Below are 21,536 nucleotides of genomic sequence, written 5' to 3' on the forward strand. Positions count from 1 at the left end.
GGCAAGAGTGAAGAATGAAATAATTCTTCCATTATCGCTGAGCAATTTTTCTTCTTGTCTGGCAATTTATCAGTAAATATAAAACTCTTTCTCCGAACAAAAGTTTCAGCGAATGAAGAATAAATGAAGAGGAACTAGTTCTTCGGTAAAATATAATAGGAGCACTCCTGATATTTAAACCTGAAAAATGTAATGCTGCCTACCTAAGAATTTTATCTTCCTGAGCAAATATTTGTCATTTACGAATAGCTTGGGGTTTATATCTCAAAGACTGTGTCTTTCCAAAGGATATAGGGTGAGAGGAGGAAGTTAAGACTGTCCATTTAGTGTTACCTCTTCTGTGTCATTCATCATGACCACCTGAGGCTGGGAAAATGGAATCGCAGCCAATGTTCCTATTTCACAGAATGGCTCAAGTGAGAAGAGAGAAGTGAGACAATTCCAGTTCACCGCCTGGCCTGATCACGGTGTTCCAGAACACCCTACCCCTTTTCTAGCTTTCTTACGGAGAGTCAAAACCTGTAACCCACCTGATGCGGGTCCGATGGTGGTGCACTGCAGGTAAGGACCATCAAGAGTGTTTGTTTTACTTGTAAGTCAGAAGGTTTTCCAGGAAATGGAAAGCTAAATTCTTTCTTGTTGATGTTCTCTTTGCAACATGTGGATACCATGAGTAGTAAATGCCTTTCTAAGTAATACAGATCCCTCTTGATCAATTGAGGCCTATCCTGTATTAACTAAGGTCAGTAGGAAAGAATCAATACAGTGGCACATTCCCCATGAAGATGGTAGGCAACTATAACCCATTACTGTTTTCCCTTTTGGGTGAAAATAACAAATAAGCACAACGTGAAGTGTGCACATGGCCATCAATATATAAAACAGAAAAGAATAAAGAATTAACCTTGTTAATTAGGGTCAAGTTTCATGTCCTATGTGGGGGAATATTCTTAAAATTTTATTTATATGAATTGTTTGACAAGTTCTTATGGGCTTGACTGATACAACCTTTTTACCATCTATAGAAAAATACCACTAAACAAAATAATATAATCATAGTAACTGACAGGGAAAATGTCTTACTGTTTAAAGATGCCTTCTATACATTAGTAATATCAAATTACATATGAAAAATACACTAATGTGATTTTTTTAAATTTATATAATAAAACCTATACAAAGCCCTATAATTTGGAAGAAATTATTTTATGTACTTGGAGATAATGAGTCTATATGTCTCTTGAAATGTGTAATTTACATTTTTTACTTAATTCCGACTAACATTTTTCATATCACCACTCAGATTCTACTATAGAAAGTGTACACATTTTTAATATTAAACTAATTTCTTTGCCTTGAGTTCTTCTCATGTATCATTATTAACATACTACTCAAGCTATCTAGTCGGATTCCATTTATTACTCTATAGATGTGTAGTTCATATAACTTCACAACAGTTCTTTATAACGTGAATAATTCAAACATGAGAAAATATGGCTCCTTGCACAGATAAGTAAAATTGAAGTGTGGAAGTATATAAAAAAGACAAGAAAGCATCTAACATAAACTACTTTTATCATGACTTACTAGCCTAACTCTTTTTCGTATCACATATGGTAGCACAATGCAACAGACCCTAGAAAGGGGGCTTTGCACAAAGATGGAGGCAATGGATAGATCAGAATAGAAGCAATAAAATTCACTGGGCCACTTCATGCTACAATGGTAATTACTAAATAATGGCCTGGAAAATTCCAAACAAAAGTTTCTCTTTTCCACCAAATGTTTTCTCTAATAAAAACCAATAATATTACTTTGTATTCATATGAAATATTTTACTAATTTCAAAGCATTTCCCATGCTTTCTTTTGTGGGATGTTTATAACAACAGTATGTCAGGTCATGAGAAGTGTGAGTAAGAGGCTAGAGAGTTTGGTTCAAGTACTGATAGCCAAGTAGGTGGCAGTATCATTGGCCTCATTCCTTGTTACCTAGTTTGTACATCCCTGTATCTAGAACAAGGGCCCCTGAGGGTTGGCCTCTTCATCGTAGTTTACTGCACCATGGTGAAACACTAGAAATTTTTTGTATTAAATTAACCAAGTGCTTCTGCATTCAAAAAATCAGATTTTTGGTTCTCTCTCCTGTTGATCTAAAGATCAGACCCGTGTTTGAGCAGAGCATGTATACTCTGTTATTAAACACTTCTTTGGTATGCCTCAAAGAGCCAGCATACCTGGTAATATGGTATGCCCGCTTGGTGAGAGCTGAGCATGATTATAAAAACCACACATGAAACACATTAAATGTTTTCAGATGAAGTGTAGCCAAAGGATAGAGAAGCAGGAAATTTGAACTCACAAAAAAAAAAAATGTTGCCTTTATATTCTCCATGGCAAAAATGCAGTGTATGCATGCAGACACACACACACGTGTGCACCTAATTATATATTTAAAGTAATAGAAACAAAAGTTAAGGAAGTATAACTTGGAAGTTTTCATTGAAAAAGAGCATTATGGCAAATTTTGTACTGCATTTTAAAATATCACATCTGCATTCTCTCAAAATATGCTTCCTATATCTGTAAATTAATGTGGATGCCCTGGAAAACTAAGAGAGAAAGAAGGATGAATGGATATATAGATAGACAGACAGATAATGTTTAAAATGTAGTTCACCCTCTGTAAATCATAAGCAAAGTATGGAATTTATGCGCTATAAGGGATCCAAAAAAGTTTGCAAACAAGCAAGAGAGATAAGGTAGGTAACTGTCATCCCTTATTTTAAGAAGACACACACGCGCGCGCGCGCACACACACACACACACACACACACCTCTATGTTATGTTGAGCCATCTGGACTCACCTGTGAGAGATGGAGGCTACTTGGGAGACATAAAAAAACAAAGACGAATGTGCAGAGCTAACAGCTGCTGACACTTGGAAGTGCTCTGCCCGAGGCTCTGGAGAAGCTGTGTATCGAAAACAAACAACAGAAGAGTAGATATGTTGGTGGACAAAATTTGTTAACAATTTCAAAAAGCATGCAGAAAAGATACAGCATAAACTGAGCTCTTTGAAAGAATTCCTCTTAGGTAATTTCACTTGCCTAGTAAGACAGCTTGGCCTCTTTATTTAGGAGAGGCAACATTAACATTGTCGACATGCAAACCATCATAAATCCTTGATTTAAATATAAGTATGTTAAAACTTGCCAGTGTAATTTTTTGTGACAGAGTGAAATATTAAAGTCATTCTAGGTGACAGTTACTGATGTAGGATCCCAGAAATGCTGCTTAGAAAGGAGAATGCAGGAAGGAACTATGTGAAAAGTCACAATAGCCAAGTCACAAAGGGATAGTGATCACAGCCGCCATCAAGTTACCGATTATCACAGAAAATGCTCTGGAATATGAATACTATATTTAGTCTTGTGATTTCTGCATGATGAATTTGATTTGTTTTCTCTCTAATAAAGAAGTAGTGACAAACTTAAAGTCAATCTGAACCTTCTGCCAAATAGCTTCTATGAGAATGGAGGAATTTTTAAGAGAAGTCAAGTAGTAGGCCCCCCAAAAAAGAGGGGGACATGTCAGAAAAACCTGCTCCTCCAATGGCCCTGTCTGGTAATAAATGCGGTAAGACTAAAATGAGCCTTTAAATAAATGAAATTCTACTAATGGATAAGAAAGACTCACAGGATTAGCCTCGTACAGTAAGCAGAGACAACACCTTGGAAGGCCAAGGAGGAGGGTAGGGCCTACCACATTCCTAAAAGCAAGAATGTCTAGTTTAATGGGTGAGGAAGGGAAGACCCACTCCAGCTGTCAGTCAGTTCATGCATAGTCTGTGATCACAAAATTGGGAGTGCACACTTTGCATTTGAGACTGCCTGGATAAAATGTCAGCTCATTTGTTTACCAGCTCTATTCCTTTAAGCAAATCTGTTTCTTCACCTGCAAAAATAGGGTAATGCTATTCACGGAAATGAGAATTTTATAAAAATTAAATGAAATTATATGAAATGGTACACGTAAAGCACTTAGAACAGTGCTTCATGCAGTAATGTTAAGTTATGAGTAATTAATCATTATTGAGTGACTTTTAAGAGCTCTGTGCCTATTTAGAATTTCAAGGAGAAAAATTGAATATGAACATGGATATCCTCCATGTGATCTCAGCCATCCATTTTATTAAATAAATATACAAATATACAAATGGTTAAGTCAGTGAATTTTTTTTTCATTTACATATTTTCCATCATGGCAATTCCAGTAGATTTTTCTCAGTGAATGAGAACATTTTAATACTGTGAATTAGATAGAATCATTTACAATGATAAATCCATCTTTATAAAGAGCTGAGAAAGTCTTGAATTCTTGAAATGATGCTGTTAAGGATCTATGGAACTTAACGCTGTGGTTCTTGATGCTTGCAGGATAAAGTCAGTACTTCCTGACATGGTGTCCGCGGCTCTTCGTCATCCAGGCTGCTCTCACCCTTCACACTTCATTGGTCACTCTTTTGGCCATCTCCCATAAGCTGCACATTCCAAATACCTTCATCTCTGGCTCTCAGCACACAATATTTTCTGAGTTGCTTTTTCTACTATTTTACCTTCCATGTCTTTTCTCACATGCCAGCCATTCCATGACTAAGTATAAACATAGTTCCCTGGATTTTAGCTGTAATAAATAAATGTTAAGGATAGTTTGAAACCTTATTTAACATCAAATTATCTTACTTGTCAATTACAGAGGCTCTGTTCTAAGTACTTTATAGGTTCTTGTTTCTTCTCAATGGTTTTTACAAGTAGGAACTTACTCTCCCATTTCACAGAAGGAAAAAAAAAACAAGGCCAGGAAAGGTTATCTTTATCTTTTTTTATAAAATTCTCATACTGCTAGCAGTGGCAAAGCTATTATTCATAGCCCCAGATTGCCTGGTCCTAGAGACCAAATAGGTTCTCCAGACTGTAGGTTACTTGGTGGATTTCAGCTTCCCTTTCTGCTGCCCACTGGGAGACCATTTCACTGTCCAGCCTTCCTGATGACTGGGTCAGAGTGAGCCACTTCTTTCTTTCCAATCCCACATCGAGTTGCCATAGTCTAGCTTTTCTTTCATTCTTTCTAAATCAAAGACAATTGCTAGCATGTGAGTCTCTTCTATCCTTTAATCATTTTAACATAAATAATCATAATTGCTACCAATTACTGAGCCATTCCTATTTTCCAAGTATTACTAAGCGCTTGGGATGTACTCATTTGATCCAATATATTTTACTTGTGAAGAGAATTAGTCACCGGGAGGTCATAGGTGATTTGTTCACGGCCACACAGCATGTAAATTTAGGCCCGATTTCAAAGCCCTTGACCGATTCTGACTCTTCCTGCTGCAGAGACCACCTAGTTCCTTACACGCAGTATGTACCTCCCCACTACGTATTCGTTGAGTAAATGGATGTCAGGTAATTCTCGTTAGCTCTTCACTGCATAGATATCTATGCAGTACATCAGGAGAGACATGCAATGTTTATTTCTTCATTTTATTTATAAAAGTTTTTTTTTTTTCAAAGAGACTAAGAAGAGATCTTTCAAGTTACTTATTTAGATTTTCTTAGAGGTTATGCACTGGTTTTCCTATATTATTCCCCTTGGAAAATAAAATTTTGATTCCCTCTTGCCCTTTTCAACCTTATTCTTTATTCTTTATGTTGTTTTGTAGAATTTGTGGCTTATATTCTAACCCACGTATTCCATAAAGTCTATATTCTAGTGCCAAAAAGACATGACAACTGATTTGCTCTGAGTATTTGCCTCTCATTAGGAATGAATACATTGGGATAAAGCTATAATTTCATTAAATCAGTTATAAAACCTTGACCCATGATACCAACTCCTGAGTCACATTAACCCCATTTCAAAGACAAAGGGGATACTTTTTCTTCATAAGAGAAATTTATTCATTTATGAATAAATATGAAGTGGGGATAGATCAAGACCCCTGAGTCAGTCTTCCAAATGAAACAATCCTGAAGAGAGTAAAATAGACCTCCCGAGAACCACTTAAATTTGTCACACTGTAGAGTCAAACGAATCTTCAAAACTGGAAGGGACACGAACTTCCTGCCAAATATAGATCAGTAATGACCCAGAAGCATCAATAGGCAGCTAAAGGTGGCCAAGCAAAAGTCAGACAGCAATTTGTGTTTGGAAAGATCCCTAAGTTCCAGTCTTCATAACACTTTTTGACTTTTCATATGAAAACACAACCAAGAAACTACTTAGGTAATATTTATAACATAACCCTATATGCCTAAGACCCACTCCATAATAAGGAAAATTGCCTTTCTAAAGTCAAATGATTTTGGAAGCCATGGAATATGAGCATAACAATAAAAGACCTTGTGATCCAAAAATGCTGTAAATGCTGCAGAGGATTGTTTAATGCATTTTTAACAATTCATTCTAAATTCCGTTTTTAATTTCTCCCAGGGTTTCATTCAAATGTCTCTTCAGATCAAAGACCACAAGTATTGGCAAAGCATGTGATTGTTTTGAGATGCTGACAAGTGTGAACCATAGACCCATATTTTTCTTAAACCTGGGATTTATTTTCATGTGTAAATTAAGTAATAGGAGATGCTAGCCCTCTGTAGATGAAAGACTGGATTGTTAAAAATGTCAGCATAAGAATATGGATGGAATATACAAATGATGTCCTTATTTATGGAAACATTTTAAGGTAGGGAGAAATAATTATACCATTTGGAATCTATTATGTCAGGTTCTGTTCTTATATAATTCTGCATAAAAATCAAATCCTTACTTTATGAAACACATGGTGATTTTAAACAGAAGGCTAGGTCTTCAATATTCTGATGACGAAATCCTATAACAGAAAAACATCTTACTTCCACGAAATCATTTGAAAGTAATATACCCAAAGAAAAGCATTTGAAAAGAGTTGCCCAATGGCCACAGTAGGTGGAAAGTTTAAAATTTACAATGGAGAACGTATTTGGGGTAGTAGGACGTGTGCATTCTGTGACTGATGAAATGGAAAATTTATTTTTAAAAAAAACTATCAACTTCACAGTCATTTGTGGGGTTAACATCATGAAGGTGTCTTCAAGGGCAACTGAGAAACTATCCGTCTCCTTCTGATTCCATGCCCAAGAATAGCAACCAACTCACTTTTGTGTAGGAAGGCAACCATTTGCAGAGCATCTCCCATCATTTATTTGATGTTATGTTTTTAGTAAGAGTGAAAAAATGTGTATTGTTAGTACCCTCACCCTTCAGATAAGGAAAATGGGACTGAGAAGTTAAATGATTTGCTGAAGACTGCATTTCCAACTAGTAAGTAGAGTCTGGATAAGAACGTGTACTTTCTGATTCTAGGTCATTGTGTATACCATACTGCCATTTTCTTAATTCATTTTTATTTATTCGTATACTTAGTGGGTACAAGTGAAGTTTTGTTACATGGATATATCCCATACTGGTGGGGTGTGGGCTTTTGGTGTAACTGTCACCTGAATAATGGACATTGTACCCATTAGGCAATTTCTTATCCCACACCCACGTCCCACCCTCCCTCCTTTCTGAGTCTCCAGTGTCCTTTATTCCACATTCTATGTCCATGTATACAAATTATTTAGTTCTCACTTATGAGAACATGCAGTATTTGACTTTCTATTTCTGAGTTATTTCACTGTAGATTAATGACCTCCAGTTCTATCCATGTTGCTGTAAAAACATGATTTCATTCTTTTTTCATGGCTGAACATTATTCCATTGTCTGTGTATGTGTTTTCTTTTATCCAATTATCTGTTAATGGACACTTAGGTTGATTCCATATCTTTGCTAATATGAATAGTGCTGTGAAAAAATCTACAAGGGCAGGTATCTTTTTGATATAATGATTTCTTTTCTCTTGGGTAAATACCCAATAGTGGGATTACTGGATTGAATAAAAGCTCTATTTTTAGTTCTTTGAGAAATCTCCATACTAGGGATTTCCATAGAGGCTGTGCTAATTTACATTCCCACCAACAGAGTACAAACATTCCCTTTTCTCCACATCCTCACTAACATCATTGTTTGACTTTTCAACAACAGTCATTCCGATTAGTGTAAGGTAGTACTTTACTGTCATTTTAATTTCATTTCTCTGATGATTAGTGATGTTGAACATTTCTTCATTTGCATTTGGCCCGTTAGTATGCTTTCGTTTGAAAAATGTCTGTTCATGTCCTTTGCACACTCTTTTTTCTGTATTTATTTCTCACGTCCCTTCCTTCCTCCTTCCCTCCTCTCCCCTTCCTTCCTTCATTCCATCCTTCCCGCCTTCACCCCCACCCACCCCCCTTTGCTCTTGCTCCCCTCACTCTTGCCTCCTCGCCCCCACCTCTAGCTCACAGCAACCTCAATCTCCTGATCTGAAGAGATCCCTCTGCCTCAGCCTCCTGAGTAGTTTGTACTACAGGTGCCCACAACACCACTTGGCTAATTTTTCTAGTTTTATTGGGAATTGTTTCTCTCTCTTACTCAAAGTAGTCTTGAATTCCTGAGCTCAAACGATCCTCCCACCTTGACTTCCCATAGTGCTAGAATTACAGGCATGCGTCACCATTCTCAGCCCTTTTACACACTTTTTAGTGGGATTATTTGCGTTTTTGTTGTAGAGCTGTTTGAGTTCTCTATAGATTCTAGATATTGGTTATTTGCTGGATGCATAGTTTACAAATATTATCTTCCATTCTGCAGGTTTTGTGTTCACTGTGTTATTTCTTTTGCTGTGCAGAAGATTGTTCATTTAATTAAGACCCATTTGTCTGTTTTTGCTTTTGTTGCATTTGCTTTTGAGGTCTTAGTTACGAATTCTTTGCCTTGGCCAATTTCCAGAAGAATTTTTACTAGGTAGCCTTCTGGTGTTTCTATAGTTTCTGGTCTTACAGTTGAGTCTTTAAACCATCTTCAATAGTTTTTTTTATATGGTAAGAGATGGGAGACCAGTATCATTCTAACACATATGGTGATCCAAATTTTCTAGCACCATTTACTGAATTGAGTATCCTTTCCCCAGTGTATGTATTTATCAACTTTATCAAAGATCCATTGATTGTAAGTATGTGGCTTTCTTTCTGGGTTCTCTATTCTGTTCCATTGCTCTATGTGTGTATTTTTATATCATTTATATCATTACCATGTTCTTTTGGTGATTATAGCTTCGTAGTATAATTTGAAGTCAGGAAATACGGTACCTCCAGTGTTGTTATTTTTGCTTTGCATTGCTTTGACTATTTGGGTCATTTTTTGGTTCTATATGAATTTTAGGATCTTTTTTTACTAATTCTGTGAAAAAGGACATTGGCATTTTGATAGGAATTACATTGAATCTTTAGAATTCTTTGGGAAGGATGATCATTTTAATAATATTGATTCTTCCAATCCATGAGCAATGAGATGTTTTTCCATTTGTCTGTGTCATCTACAATTTCTTTCAATAGTATTTTGTAGTTTTTCTTTTCAAGATCTTTCTCCACCTTAGTTAAATATTGATATATTCCTAGGTATTTTACTGGATATTTTGTAGGTATTATAAATGGGATTTACTTATTTATTTCTCAGCTTGATTGTTATTGGTGTATAAAAATGTTACTCATCTTTGTACAATGATTTTGTATCCTAAAACTTTACTGAACTCATTCATCAAGTCTTTAGGGTTTTATGGGAATAAGATATTATCAAGAAACAGAAATGATTTGACTTCCTCTTTTCCAATTTGGATGTTTTATATTCTTCTTATCCCTGATTACTCTGGCTACAACTTCCAGTACTTTGTTGAATAGGAGTGGTAATAGTGGTTGTCCTCATCTGTTCCCCATCCTTAGGGGAGATGCTTTCAACTTTTCTCCAGTGTGATCTTGGATATAGGTGTGTCATATATGGCTTCTGTTATTTTGAGGTATGATCCTTCTTCTATACCTAGTTTGTTGAGGGTTTTTATCTTGAAGGAAGGTTGGATTTTCTTGAATGCTCTTTCTGTATCTATTGAAATGATCCTGTGGTTTGGGGGTTTTTTTTTGTTTGTTCGGTTGGTTGGGTTTTTTGTTTGTTTGTTTGTTTGTTTGAGACAGACTCTCACAATGTTGCCCTTGGTAGAGTGCCATGGCATCACAACTCACAGTAACCTCAAACTCTTGGGTTTAAGTGATTCTCTTGCCTCAGCCTCCCAAATAGCTGGGACTACAGGTGCCTACCACAACGCCCAACTATTTTCTTGTTGCAGTTGTCATAGTTGTTTAGCTGGCCCCGGCTGGGTTTGAACCCACCGGCCTTGGTACATGTGCTGGTGCTGTAACCACTGTGCCATGGTGCTAAGCCTGGTTTTTGTTTTTAATTCTGTTGATGTGGTGAATCACTTATTTACTTTCATATGTTAACTTCTCTTTGCATTCCTGGGATGAAACCCACTTGATGTGTTGTGTTATCTTTTTGATGTGCTGTTGGATTCAGCTTGCTAAGTCTTTTGTTGAGGATTTTTATATCTGTGTTCATCAAGGATATTTATTGTCATTTTCTTTTTTGTTGTGTCCATGTCTGTCTTTTCTATCAGGGTGATGATACCTTCAAGGAGGAGTATGGGAGGATTTCTCTCCTTCTCAATGTCTTAGAAGTCACAGGATTATTGGTACCAGTTCTTTGTACAACTGATAGAATTCAACTGGGAATCCCTCTGGTCCTAGACTTTTTTTTGGAGGGGGGAGTTTTTTTAATTACTAATTCAATCTTGCTATTTGTTAGTGATTGGTTCAAGATGTCTCTTTATTTCTGGTTCAATCTATTTGTGTATTTCAAGAGATTTATCTATTTCCTCCAAATTTTTTAGTTTGTGGGAGTATAGTTGTTCCCTGGCAGTGTCCAATGTCCTTTTGTATTTTTGTAGTATAAGTTGTAATGTTTCCTTTTTTGTTACTGGTTAGGTTTATTTGCATCTTCTCTCTTCTTGGTTAGCCTAGTTTGCAGGGTGTCAATTTTGTTTCTTTTTTCAAAGAATCAACTTTTTGTTTCACTGAGTATTATTTTTATGTTCTCAATTTCATTTACTGCGAATGAAATAATGAAATCATTTTGATTTTCATTATTTCTTTTCTTCTGCTCGCTTTGGGTTTGCATGCTGCTATTTTCTGTTTTCCTCAATTTATATTATACAAATGAAAGCACAACCATCCCTAGCCTGCAAAAGAGATGGCTTCTTGCAAATACAACTGTTCTAGTTACCAGCAATACATGGTAGTAAGACCATGAACCTGAAACCATTCTGCTAGAGCTTAAATCCCAGCTGTTCCATTGACAACATCTGTGACCTACAACAAATGATTTCCTCATCAGTAATGTAGGGATAATAGTAGTATTTCCTTAATAGTATTGTTTATGAAAATTAAATCAGATATTTGTGATTAAATAGTCATGTACCTGTCACATAGAGAAAAGTCAATAAATATTCATAGTTACTGATGTTTTTATTATTTTGTTTTACTCCACATAAAATATGTATCAATAGTTATTTAAATTAGTAAGCTGGTTCTATTAATATAAAAATGCTGTTGCATTTTTTGAAATGTTAATTTGAGGTCTGTGTAATTTGTGACTTAGAAGAGTAGAAAACGTGTGTATATATGAACCTAGAACAGCGGTTCTCAACCTGTGGGTTGTGACCCCTTTGTAACAATGAAAATACATCCTGCATATCAGATATTTACGTTATGATTCATAACAGTAGCAAAATTACAGTTATGAAGTAGCAATGAAAATAATTTTATGGTAGGGGGGTCACCACAACTTGAGGAACGGTATTAAAGGGTCGCGGCAGTAGGAGACATTAGGAAGGTTGAGAACCACTGACCTAGAAGATGAGTGGCAACTAGAATATTTAACACTTTGAAAAATGCATAGGCAGTGCTATGATTATTTCAATGAGCTAAAATAAATGCTTCACATATTAGAATGGATTATTTCTCTATGGTAAAATTTCTCACCTTTGGCAATTTTGACATTTCGGGTCATGAAGTTTTGTTGTGAGTGCTGTCATGTGTGCTGAGGGATGTTTAGCAGCATCCCTGGCCTCTGTCTAGTAGATGCCAGGAAAGCACCTTCCTCCCCAGCTGTGACCATGAAACTGTCTGTAGACACTGCCACCTGCCCCTCCAAGTTTGGAGAACTTGTCAGTGAAATTTAGCTTAAGAATTTCCATTTAAAAGCATGTGGCGAACTAAACTCATTACTTTAAAAATTACCCAGCAGCATTCCTTACCTTGAACACCACCATACAAACCAAATTGTTGGCTCTAAATGTCTCTTGGCACTGGGAAAAGAAAAATTGAATCCACTTTCACTGACAAAAATGTGCCACCATTAATGAATTCAAAAGAATAGGCCATAGGCTGTTACCTCTATAGCTAACAAGAAGTCCCCAAAATATTTTTGCACCAGGGCAGCATTGCTGCAATAAATCTTCAGCCCCTCAAGGTGGCTACTTTTAAGAAGCACGCACTTTCGAGTTGATAAATGGTAGTTTTTTTTCTTTGCTAGGGTATCAGTCAAATTGCTTCAGATTCATGCTTAGTATGACTTCTAGCATTTTGCAGTTTAAAAACAATAAGCCCTAGGCCTGCCCTTCCATGGCATATGACTTAGTGACTGTCCCTTTTTCATTGTTTAGTGGAGGCCAAGGATAACAGATTAGATGAATGGAAGGAAAATGAGTCATAATGTCAGACCTCCTGCCCAAACTCCCTGGTTCCTGAAACCCTTTGCCCTTTGATTTTGGGGAGTACACATTTCTGGATCAGTGCACTTTATTTTTAAAGCATAGAATTTTACTGAAGACACACTGCTTGTTAAATAATTAAACACTTTTCATGCATGTTTTTCTACACCTTCCAAGGGGCTTGAGCAGCCCCTTTTTCTCTCTCTTTCCATCTCACCTTCTTCTAACACCCCTCCCACCTCCCACCTCCCCAAATCCCTCTCTGTGTTGTAATTCATCAAAGAAGAGTGAACAGTTAAGTGTCTTCATGAGTGCACAGTGGTGCTTGTTGAGAATATGGTTTGTCCTATATCTAAGCGGATAAAAAAAGATAAGCCAGATAAAATGGGGCAGGATTAACTGTGCCTCTTTCATTCTGTTGATAAAGGCTAAGCAGTTACTTGTTCAAATTCCTTTTACCATGTGAAAGGAGAGGATTATGAGAATTTTGATTATTTTTAGAAAACATGCCTTTTCTCTCCGTTTTCGTTCATTTGATTTGGGTCGGTTTTAAGCATTGTATTGTTTTACAATACAGGTTTCTGTATTGAACAGGTTTCTGGTTCACCTGTGTGCCCTTTGGAGCGGCAACCTTTCTGAAATGGAGGCTGCACCTATCTGTTAGCCATGGCTGCCTACAAATACCCAGCCAAGCATAGTGGCTTAAATCGCAGCAGTCTGTTGTTGGTCACTATTCTGTGGGTTGACTTGATTGAAGCAGGACATAGGTCTTGGGCTGGCCTTTCCTCAGCTCTTTGTCACAGTCAGTGGTAAAGTTAGGAAGCCTGGGCCAGTTCCTATAGCCTTTCATCCTAGTCAGGTGATCTCCAGGTTCTGAGGCCATCAAAGGAAAAGCTGTAGGCCTTTTAAGGTTGGGACTTCCATTCGTTGTTCATATTGAGTCAGGGGCCAGCCCAGATTCAAGAGCTGGGAAAAAAGACTCCGCCTTTTGATAAGAAAAGCAACAAATAAATTGTGACCTCATTTTTTCTACTTACTGGACTGATGGAACTCTTCTCTCCACTCTCTCCAGCCTGGCTAAGTACAATGTGAATTTCCTTCACGGGGCTGATGAAAGGAGCAAAGACTTCCAAGGTGACCCTAAAATGTAGGATTATTGCTTAACAGATGAAATAAGAAAGTAGAGGAAAAGTCACTTTTTAAAATTTGTTTTATAATGGCTACCTGATTATTTTTGCTAAAATACTAGCTATAGGCAGGAGCTATTTGTAGTTTTAACTCCTCTTTGATCCTGACTCAGAAATATTTCCTTTATATCTTCCTACAATTCAGTATTTATTGGGGTTACTAGCTGCTTTGGAAACTCCAGAAACTCCAGAAGTATGATTCATTCACAGTGATTCAGTAGAGTCATTTCAAGCCTTCCAGACCACCTACCTCCCCTCTCCACCCTTTCCCTTTTTTTTTTTAATTTCAGAAATAAGAAAACAAAATGTGGCCCAGTGAGATTAAACAGAAATCCCATTGGCCCAGTTTTCAGACTGCTGGTTCAATATGTTTCCCACTGCAGTATAGTCCTTTAAATTTTGTTAAAATTAATTTGATTAAAGAGTCCCTTAACATTTTCTAGACACATTAGGAAAATCACCCGAAAACATCTGTGTAATGAGAAGAGGTGTAAGTTTGGAACCAAGATGGTCGGAGGAGGTAATTTTGCCACATTAGAGCCAATTAACCATCACAGATCTTCGAGGCCATAACTCATGGAGAGAAGGGCTTATGGGTGATCCGGCAGCAACCTCAATGCACTGGGCACCAACGTGATTAGTAAAGCTGTGGCAGCAGAAAATGGTAGAGGGATGGCAGAAGGAGATGGGAGAGGATGTCAGAAATAAACTTGTCCTGCTTTGCAGTAGTGCCTGGAGCCATGATGGTGGAAACCACTTCAGACCACTAAAAATTACTTGACAGGCTATCTTGGCAGCCCTTCCCTGGATCGCAGTGGCTGCCTTGTGCTAGCACTCCAATGGGAGCAGCAGATACACAATTTCCTCATCCCAGGCTCCAGCCAAGTGCAGCAGATGCTATTGTTACCCCTCCTATTGAACAGAGTAGGCAGCAAAGAGAGAAAGAAATGTGTTGATACTGTTTTTCTACTGGAACCGGAATAAAAACTGTGTGTGGCATATTGTCCAGGAGTAACCCCTGTGCCAGATCCTCATTTTGTGCAACCCGCTTACAGAAGATAAGAGTCTACCCCTGTATTTCTTCATGTAATGTAAGCGACCTTCTTCAGTTGACTATCAATGTGTTACAGTTATGGCCATTCAGATTTCTCAGTCTGAATGTGTGCTATTTCTTGGGCTTGCAAACCCTTTGCTTCTGACCATGCCCATCCGCTGGAATCATTTATATTTCTAGCACATACTCAGAGTGTTTGTTATATGCCTCAATCTAGCTGTGCAAAACTCTTAAATCTTCCATATAAATAAACAAGTGTTTAGCAAGTATTTTTAAACCCTTTGCCTTGATAAGTAGCATTAATAAGGTACATTTGTGTTTCTAACATAAGTACAGCTGCTGAGAGAATCTCTGGTTGCAGAAATGCATGAAGTGACACCACAATCAGAAGAGAATCCCTTTTGAAATGAGTGCCTGCATATATAATAAGCAGTCTCTGTGCTGGAGACAAACTAAATGATAATAAATTAACAAAAACCAAAAGGCTCTTTTTGAATACAGATCATACCTTGGGGAGGGGGGCAGGGGAGGTGTTGTCTTCAAAGGCTTCTAGTCACTGGGCTTTCTCAGTTTTACTTCCAAACCTCTGTTGGGCCTGAATGTGACACTGTGAAGTCTTTTGTATTTGTCCCTCCTCTACTTTCTCCAGCCTGGTTAAATGCAATGTAGATTTCCTTCATAGGCCTGGATAAGAAAAGCAAAACTCCCAAATACAATCTAAAATAGAGGTTCGTTTGTCCATCTGTAAAATAGGTAAAAAGAGGAGAAACAGCCTTTGAACTTCTTTCAGAACCACTGCCTGATTTTTGCTGTTGTTGCTGTTGTTTGCTTTTTCTCTATCCATAACTACCCTCCCCCTCACACTGGTATGTAAGAGACGTGAATTGGAGTGTTTGTTTGTTTGTTTTTCTGGCTGTTACTCTTTATCTCATTGCAGTGGTCTCTGACCATAAAGAGCAGGACTAAGTGGTCAGAGCTCCTTCTTGTCCCTAAGGCAGAGCTTATACTGTGATTTGGCTTAGCTATTGACTGCATACAGATTATTTGAAGATGCTGGGTTATTTTTCTTTATTCTTTAAGCTCACGTTAAGTACTATAAGTGAATCTAGAAGATAAATATATCAGGCAACCTCAGTTGATTACACTAGGAAGCCTCCAAGTTTTATCAAGAGCTAAGATTGTTGGATTTTAATACAGACAAAGGAGGAACACAGAAAGTCTCCTAAAATGCACTGTAGTTTGCTCATATCTAGAACCCTAGGGAACAAGTTCTTCCTAAAGCAGTTCATACATAGTTTACGTAGTGGGAATTTTAAAATGTAAAACGATAAATGAAGCTCCAGGATATTAAATTCTTCATTTTAAATGTATGCTAATAGCAACAATCTGAATTTCATGATTTTTCACTACGTATTTGGCTTTCAGGATAAGAAATGGGAATTGCAGAAATGACGAAAGATGAAAGATACTGGACTGCCCTGAAACCATGTGATGTTATACAAATCACTCACCTCACTTAGTTTCTATTTTTCTAGAAAGACAATCTGGCCATTTGCCAATAGCATCTTCTCCTCAAGAGAAAACTAGATAAAATTTATTGATTAAATGCAGATTTACTTTGATGATGATATTGATGACTATTGGAAAGTTTGGTTTTATGGAACCCATCATGAAAAAAAATGTTCTCTGTTTCTCTGAAAAAACAACCTCAGTCCAAATTTGGGTTCACAGGTGGTCCGTATAGAATAACTGGCATTCTATACATCTTAAAAACCTTTCACTTTGTCAACCTGAACCCAGTCCAGTTCCAATCAATAGAGCAGAGAGTCTCTCTCAGTCTGTACTCCTGCTCACAACTTACATTTGTAAAACCATAACCAATCGTGTTACAGACCACAGAAATCTTCACCACCTATGATTAACATTTCACCCCTCTTCTGTGTGTCTGAAAATGACTGACCTGGTTTCAGACTATTTTCTCGGATGTACTACAATCTGAAATTCATTTGTTATCTTGGTTCGATTAAACTCAAACTTAACTGAGTTTGTAGGGTACAATAGTAAAGCCACAAGCTTAGCAAAATCTTTTCCAGAATTCAGTAAGAAGCTCTGTGTGAACACAGTCAGTTACACAAGATGTGTTTGCATGCTTTCGTTGGGCTTATATTTCCTAAAGGTTTAGGAATAAACACATTTTTAAAAATAAGAGATTATAATTCTGCATGGAAGTCATTTTTAGAGTGAAACTTTGGGGCATACATAATGTATATAGCTACAACTAATTCCTAAAGTGGTCAACCCATCTCTTGCTGAATTCTCTCCATGGTTTCCACATGGATAATCTTATCAAGTAGCACTTCCGGAATTATCACTTCTATCTACAGTTTCCTGTTAAAGCTTGATCACATCACAGTTTAGCTAGAAGCTTAGGCCCACTCCTAGCTATTTAAAGAAGGTTAATGGGTCGAAAAATGATCCTCTTGGTTATTTCTTCCCTGTGGGGGATTGAACGTTTACAAAGAACTTTATCTCAAAGTGGGGAGACAAAGAGGCTGTTTTCTAAACTTTTTTAGTTTGAACATTTTTAAACATACCCCAGAGTAGAGAGAATGTATAATGAACCCCCAAGCACACATCATGTAGCTTCAATTATCAACATTTCAGGCAGTGTTTGTTAAATGGCAATTCATTTGCCATTTTTTGAAGAAACTCATTACATAACTGCCACTCAACATTTGAGATTTTAGTAGCCTGGGCAGCCTTATCTCAGTTAAATGTTCAATTTTCATAGACATATTTAATGTAAAGGGCATTCATTACAGCTTTCCCAGCTCTAGGTTGAGCACTCTTGGACTGTGTCTCTTAAGCTGCTATCATTTGATATTTAACCCTGCTTTTGTAGATCAGAAGTCTTCTGGCACCGAGTTTTTAAATGATTCCAGAGTATTGAAACCACCTCCGTCTTGGGAGAGCTTGTCCCCCAAACTGTATTCACCAACATTTGGCTTGCAGACTTTTCAAATCTGTATTCAATAATTTTATTTTTAAATTAAATGTTAGTTTTTTAGGCTCAGTTCATCAAAGGATCCACCACTACCTGTTATTTGCCATCCTATGCTTCATACTCCCCGGTTAAAACTTTCTTCTCTTCATCTATGAAAGTAGAGCTGGATTCACAATCTTCGGCTACCTGATATAGAAGAAAGAAGAAAATGGAAAAAATATTACAGTTTTAGGAATCCAAGTTTTACAAATCCACATGTTGACCATTTCCCAACCAACTATTGGCATAAGGGATGGGGAATCTGCCTGCAGCCTTACGGAAACTCAAGGCCTTCCTGGTCCGTAAGTGTGTGAGGCCTTTTGACTAAAACCAAATTTTACATAAATCTTTTTAATAAAGGGGCACAGCAGAAAAATATGAACCTTTTCTTAACTCCTTTGGTGCTTAAAAAAACAACAATCTGAAAATCAGAATGCTGCACATTGAGTCATGTGTTAATAGATTTGGGGGGCGCATTTCTGTAATCAAGTAAGTATGAGTAAAAGTAAGTTAAATTTGTTTCTTTACAACAGGATTTCTCAACCCTATAAAATACTAATTTCCACTGTGATCCTCCAACAGGGAATTTTTGAAACTTATTTAAACATGGGACATTTTCTCCCTTGGAATTTCTCAGAGGACTCTAGGAAATCCTGTCATAAAAAGAAATATTCCTTAGCCTGGGTTATTCAGCCTAAGATAATAAAACAGGATCATCAACTACTAAGTATAATGGGCTAATATAATCAATCAGCAACACTCAATACAATGTATATATAAATATAATACAAAAGTTACACTAAGCCAAACTCCAGACTGTAGGGCATGGCGATGAAATAGCATGGCATCTCCCTCCAAAAGCTGATAACAACATACATGCAGATACCGGAAGCAATGAAGACTATCTAGAAAAAGACCTTGGTTCATGTGTTCAGATTTAGGCAATGAGGGAAAATTTCAGTTAAAGCAAAGAATGGAAAACACTTACATATACAGTTGACATCAATTTGAAATATATAATTTTACCTCAGATTCATTACATTTTTAGTTTTTGAGTATGACTCATGATTAGCAGATTTAGTATATTTACTACAGACCATGAACCTACTATTGAAGCAAGTTAAGTTTAGAATTGGGCTAGATTTTTATAAATATTGTCCCATCCATTTTATTTGTAGTCATATAACCTAATTCAGGAGTACTTTGTTGGAGATGACGAGGCATGCATTACTTTCAGTAAGTCTTTCCAAAGCAGTTGACTTGGTTTTCACACAAACTACAACTCTGTTATCTCATTAGTTCATTTAATACTTAATTAAATTATTTAAATAAAATAACCAATTACTTTAGAATAAAAACTGTGACACCACGAAAGAGCACAAATATCCAAGTGTGTAGCCTTCCAGCTTTGATCTGATTTTTGACCTAGTACAGTAATGGGCAGGAAATTTTTAGGGAAAAAGGAGAGACTGAGTTGGTTAAATAGGTTAAATGGAAGTCAGATAAGAACATGCATTTTGATAGCCATATGCGTATGGAAAAGAATAAATGATGGAAGAAATAATAAGCACTATTTGAGATAAGGGAAAGAAAATAGAACTTTGACATAAGTAAAGCAGTACATCTGAAATTGGGAGATTTTATTTTACTCTTGGACAATTCTCTGTTCCTAGGTCTGTCTGTAAAATGTAAATGACTGGCTTGATGGGTAGTTCTTTAATATTAGCATCAATGTTAGCCCCCTCTTGGGGGCTTTCTCCAAACTGAGGTTCCTTAGTCAGATATCAACTTTCTATTTCTCTTAGTAGGGATAAGGTCCCCCTCATAGCATTTCTAATGAGGTCCCAAATGATGCTGATACTGCTAGTTTTGAGGCTACACTTTGAGAACCACTGGATTACATCATTTCATTCCATCCAAGTCTAAAATCTGATTCAACTGTATATCCCATTTCCCCCCATCAGAGAGTATAAACCTGGAAATAAAGTTGAATATTGCTTTTATAAAACACATTAGTGTAAGTCTTAATATAAACCATGTAAAAATAGAAAAGTCAAATGTCTACTCTGCCATTAGGACAAATTAATTAGAATATTCAATTCCAGGCTTCCAATTCATAGAATGAGAGTAAGGAAACTAATTTTTATGAAGAACCTATTATTTATAAAGCATTTTGCTGACAGTATCTTTATAGCGAACTAAAGGATTGAGTCTACATTTTTTGGGTGAGAAAACAGAGGTTCAGGAAGAATAAATAAATTATGTAATTATGACACAGCTTGCAAGTCAAAGGGCTAGATTTTGAATCTCTAAAGCCCATGATTTTTTTTATTTGTCAAGCTGACTCATAAAATGGGCACATCACAATCAATTCAGTCAGTACTTTATGTTTAAATTATCTTAGTAAAAAGTGAAACTTAAAAAAAAAAAGGAGGGGGGGGATTTTTAAGCGTGAGAAGTCTTTAATTCCATAGACAAAACCGAATTGCTTTCCTAGACTGTAACTGTCAACCACTAGACATGTGGGGTTAGAGATAGTGTCTATGAATTCACCGTTGCATCCTTTTCCCTGTGAACTATGCTATGCGTGAAACAGACACTTATTAAATATTTGATGGGTAGGTGTACAATGGAGTAGAAATGTCACTATATGAAACAATACCAGGAACCAAGCCATGCAAGAATTCTAAAGGGTCAAGTTCTGTGTGTAGGATTAAAAGAAACAAAACAAACAAAAAAAAAAATAGATAATAGCATTATTCCTGAAGGCTGAATCAAATGGTTTCCATTTTCTTTGCTACTTGAGGGCTGAGAGGGAGGCACTGGGAGTAGGCTGTTGACCAGATCTGGGGGTATCAAAGCCTGTAGGATACTGTACATTCCTCATGTCAGGCTTGATAAATATTGAGTCTGGGGCTCGCATTCTAATTAGCATTATGTCTACTATCAATGGAAATGTATGCTGCACCCTGGGAATTATTAGGGTAATAAACATCCCATTCCCAATATCTTCCACCCTCTGTGAGGTAGATTGACTTTGCAAAGAGAAGCATTTAATGCCCCCAGAAAGAAAAGCACCATATAGCGTCCCTGGTGTTAAGAAAAATTTCATTTTCCTTGAATGGATTTGATACTAAGGAGCAGTTTGCTCATCCCTGATCACCACATTCCTTCCATTTCTAGAACAGAGAGAAAGCAAATAAAGGGAACCATTGCTCTTGTCAAATGCAGTGTGTTTGCTGCTTATATGGTCTTCTGTGAATCCAGCCTTCGGTTTACCCCTCTTCCTGGGAATCCAGTATGTGAAGGAAGGCACCTTGGGGTCCCTGACTGTCCCCACATGTTTGCATGAGCCTCCCAAGGCGTTTAATAGAATGAACATCGCCAAGCTGCCCCCGCCTCTCTTGGGGAGCTGTTGAAACGAGGCATTACCTTTGAAAAGACTCTTCCAGAAGAAATAGCTTTGACTTTAA

The 21,536-nt window shown here is 37.0% G+C and overlaps 1 protein-coding gene across 29 annotated transcripts in view; it reads left to right on the top strand.

Moving 5' to 3' along the window:
- The window catches only part of PTPRD (protein tyrosine phosphatase receptor type D), a 2,247,062-nt gene that overhangs the window by 2,195,786 nt on the left and 29,740 nt on the right, over positions 1–21,536 (top strand). For all 29 annotated transcript variants that reach the window (XM_053572732.1, XM_053572883.1, XM_053572736.1 and 26 more), the window contains one exon: positions 407–561. In XM_053572732.1, coding sequence (XP_053428707.1) covers positions 407–561 — 155 coding nt within the window. The remainder of the gene's footprint in view (positions 1–406; positions 562–21,536) is intronic.

The sequence above is a fragment of the Nycticebus coucang genome, chromosome 2 (genome assembly GCF_027406575.1).
Source record: "Nycticebus coucang isolate mNycCou1 chromosome 2, mNycCou1.pri, whole genome shotgun sequence".
In the NCBI taxonomy this organism is placed as follows: domain Eukaryota; kingdom Metazoa; phylum Chordata; class Mammalia; order Primates; family Lorisidae; genus Nycticebus; species Nycticebus coucang.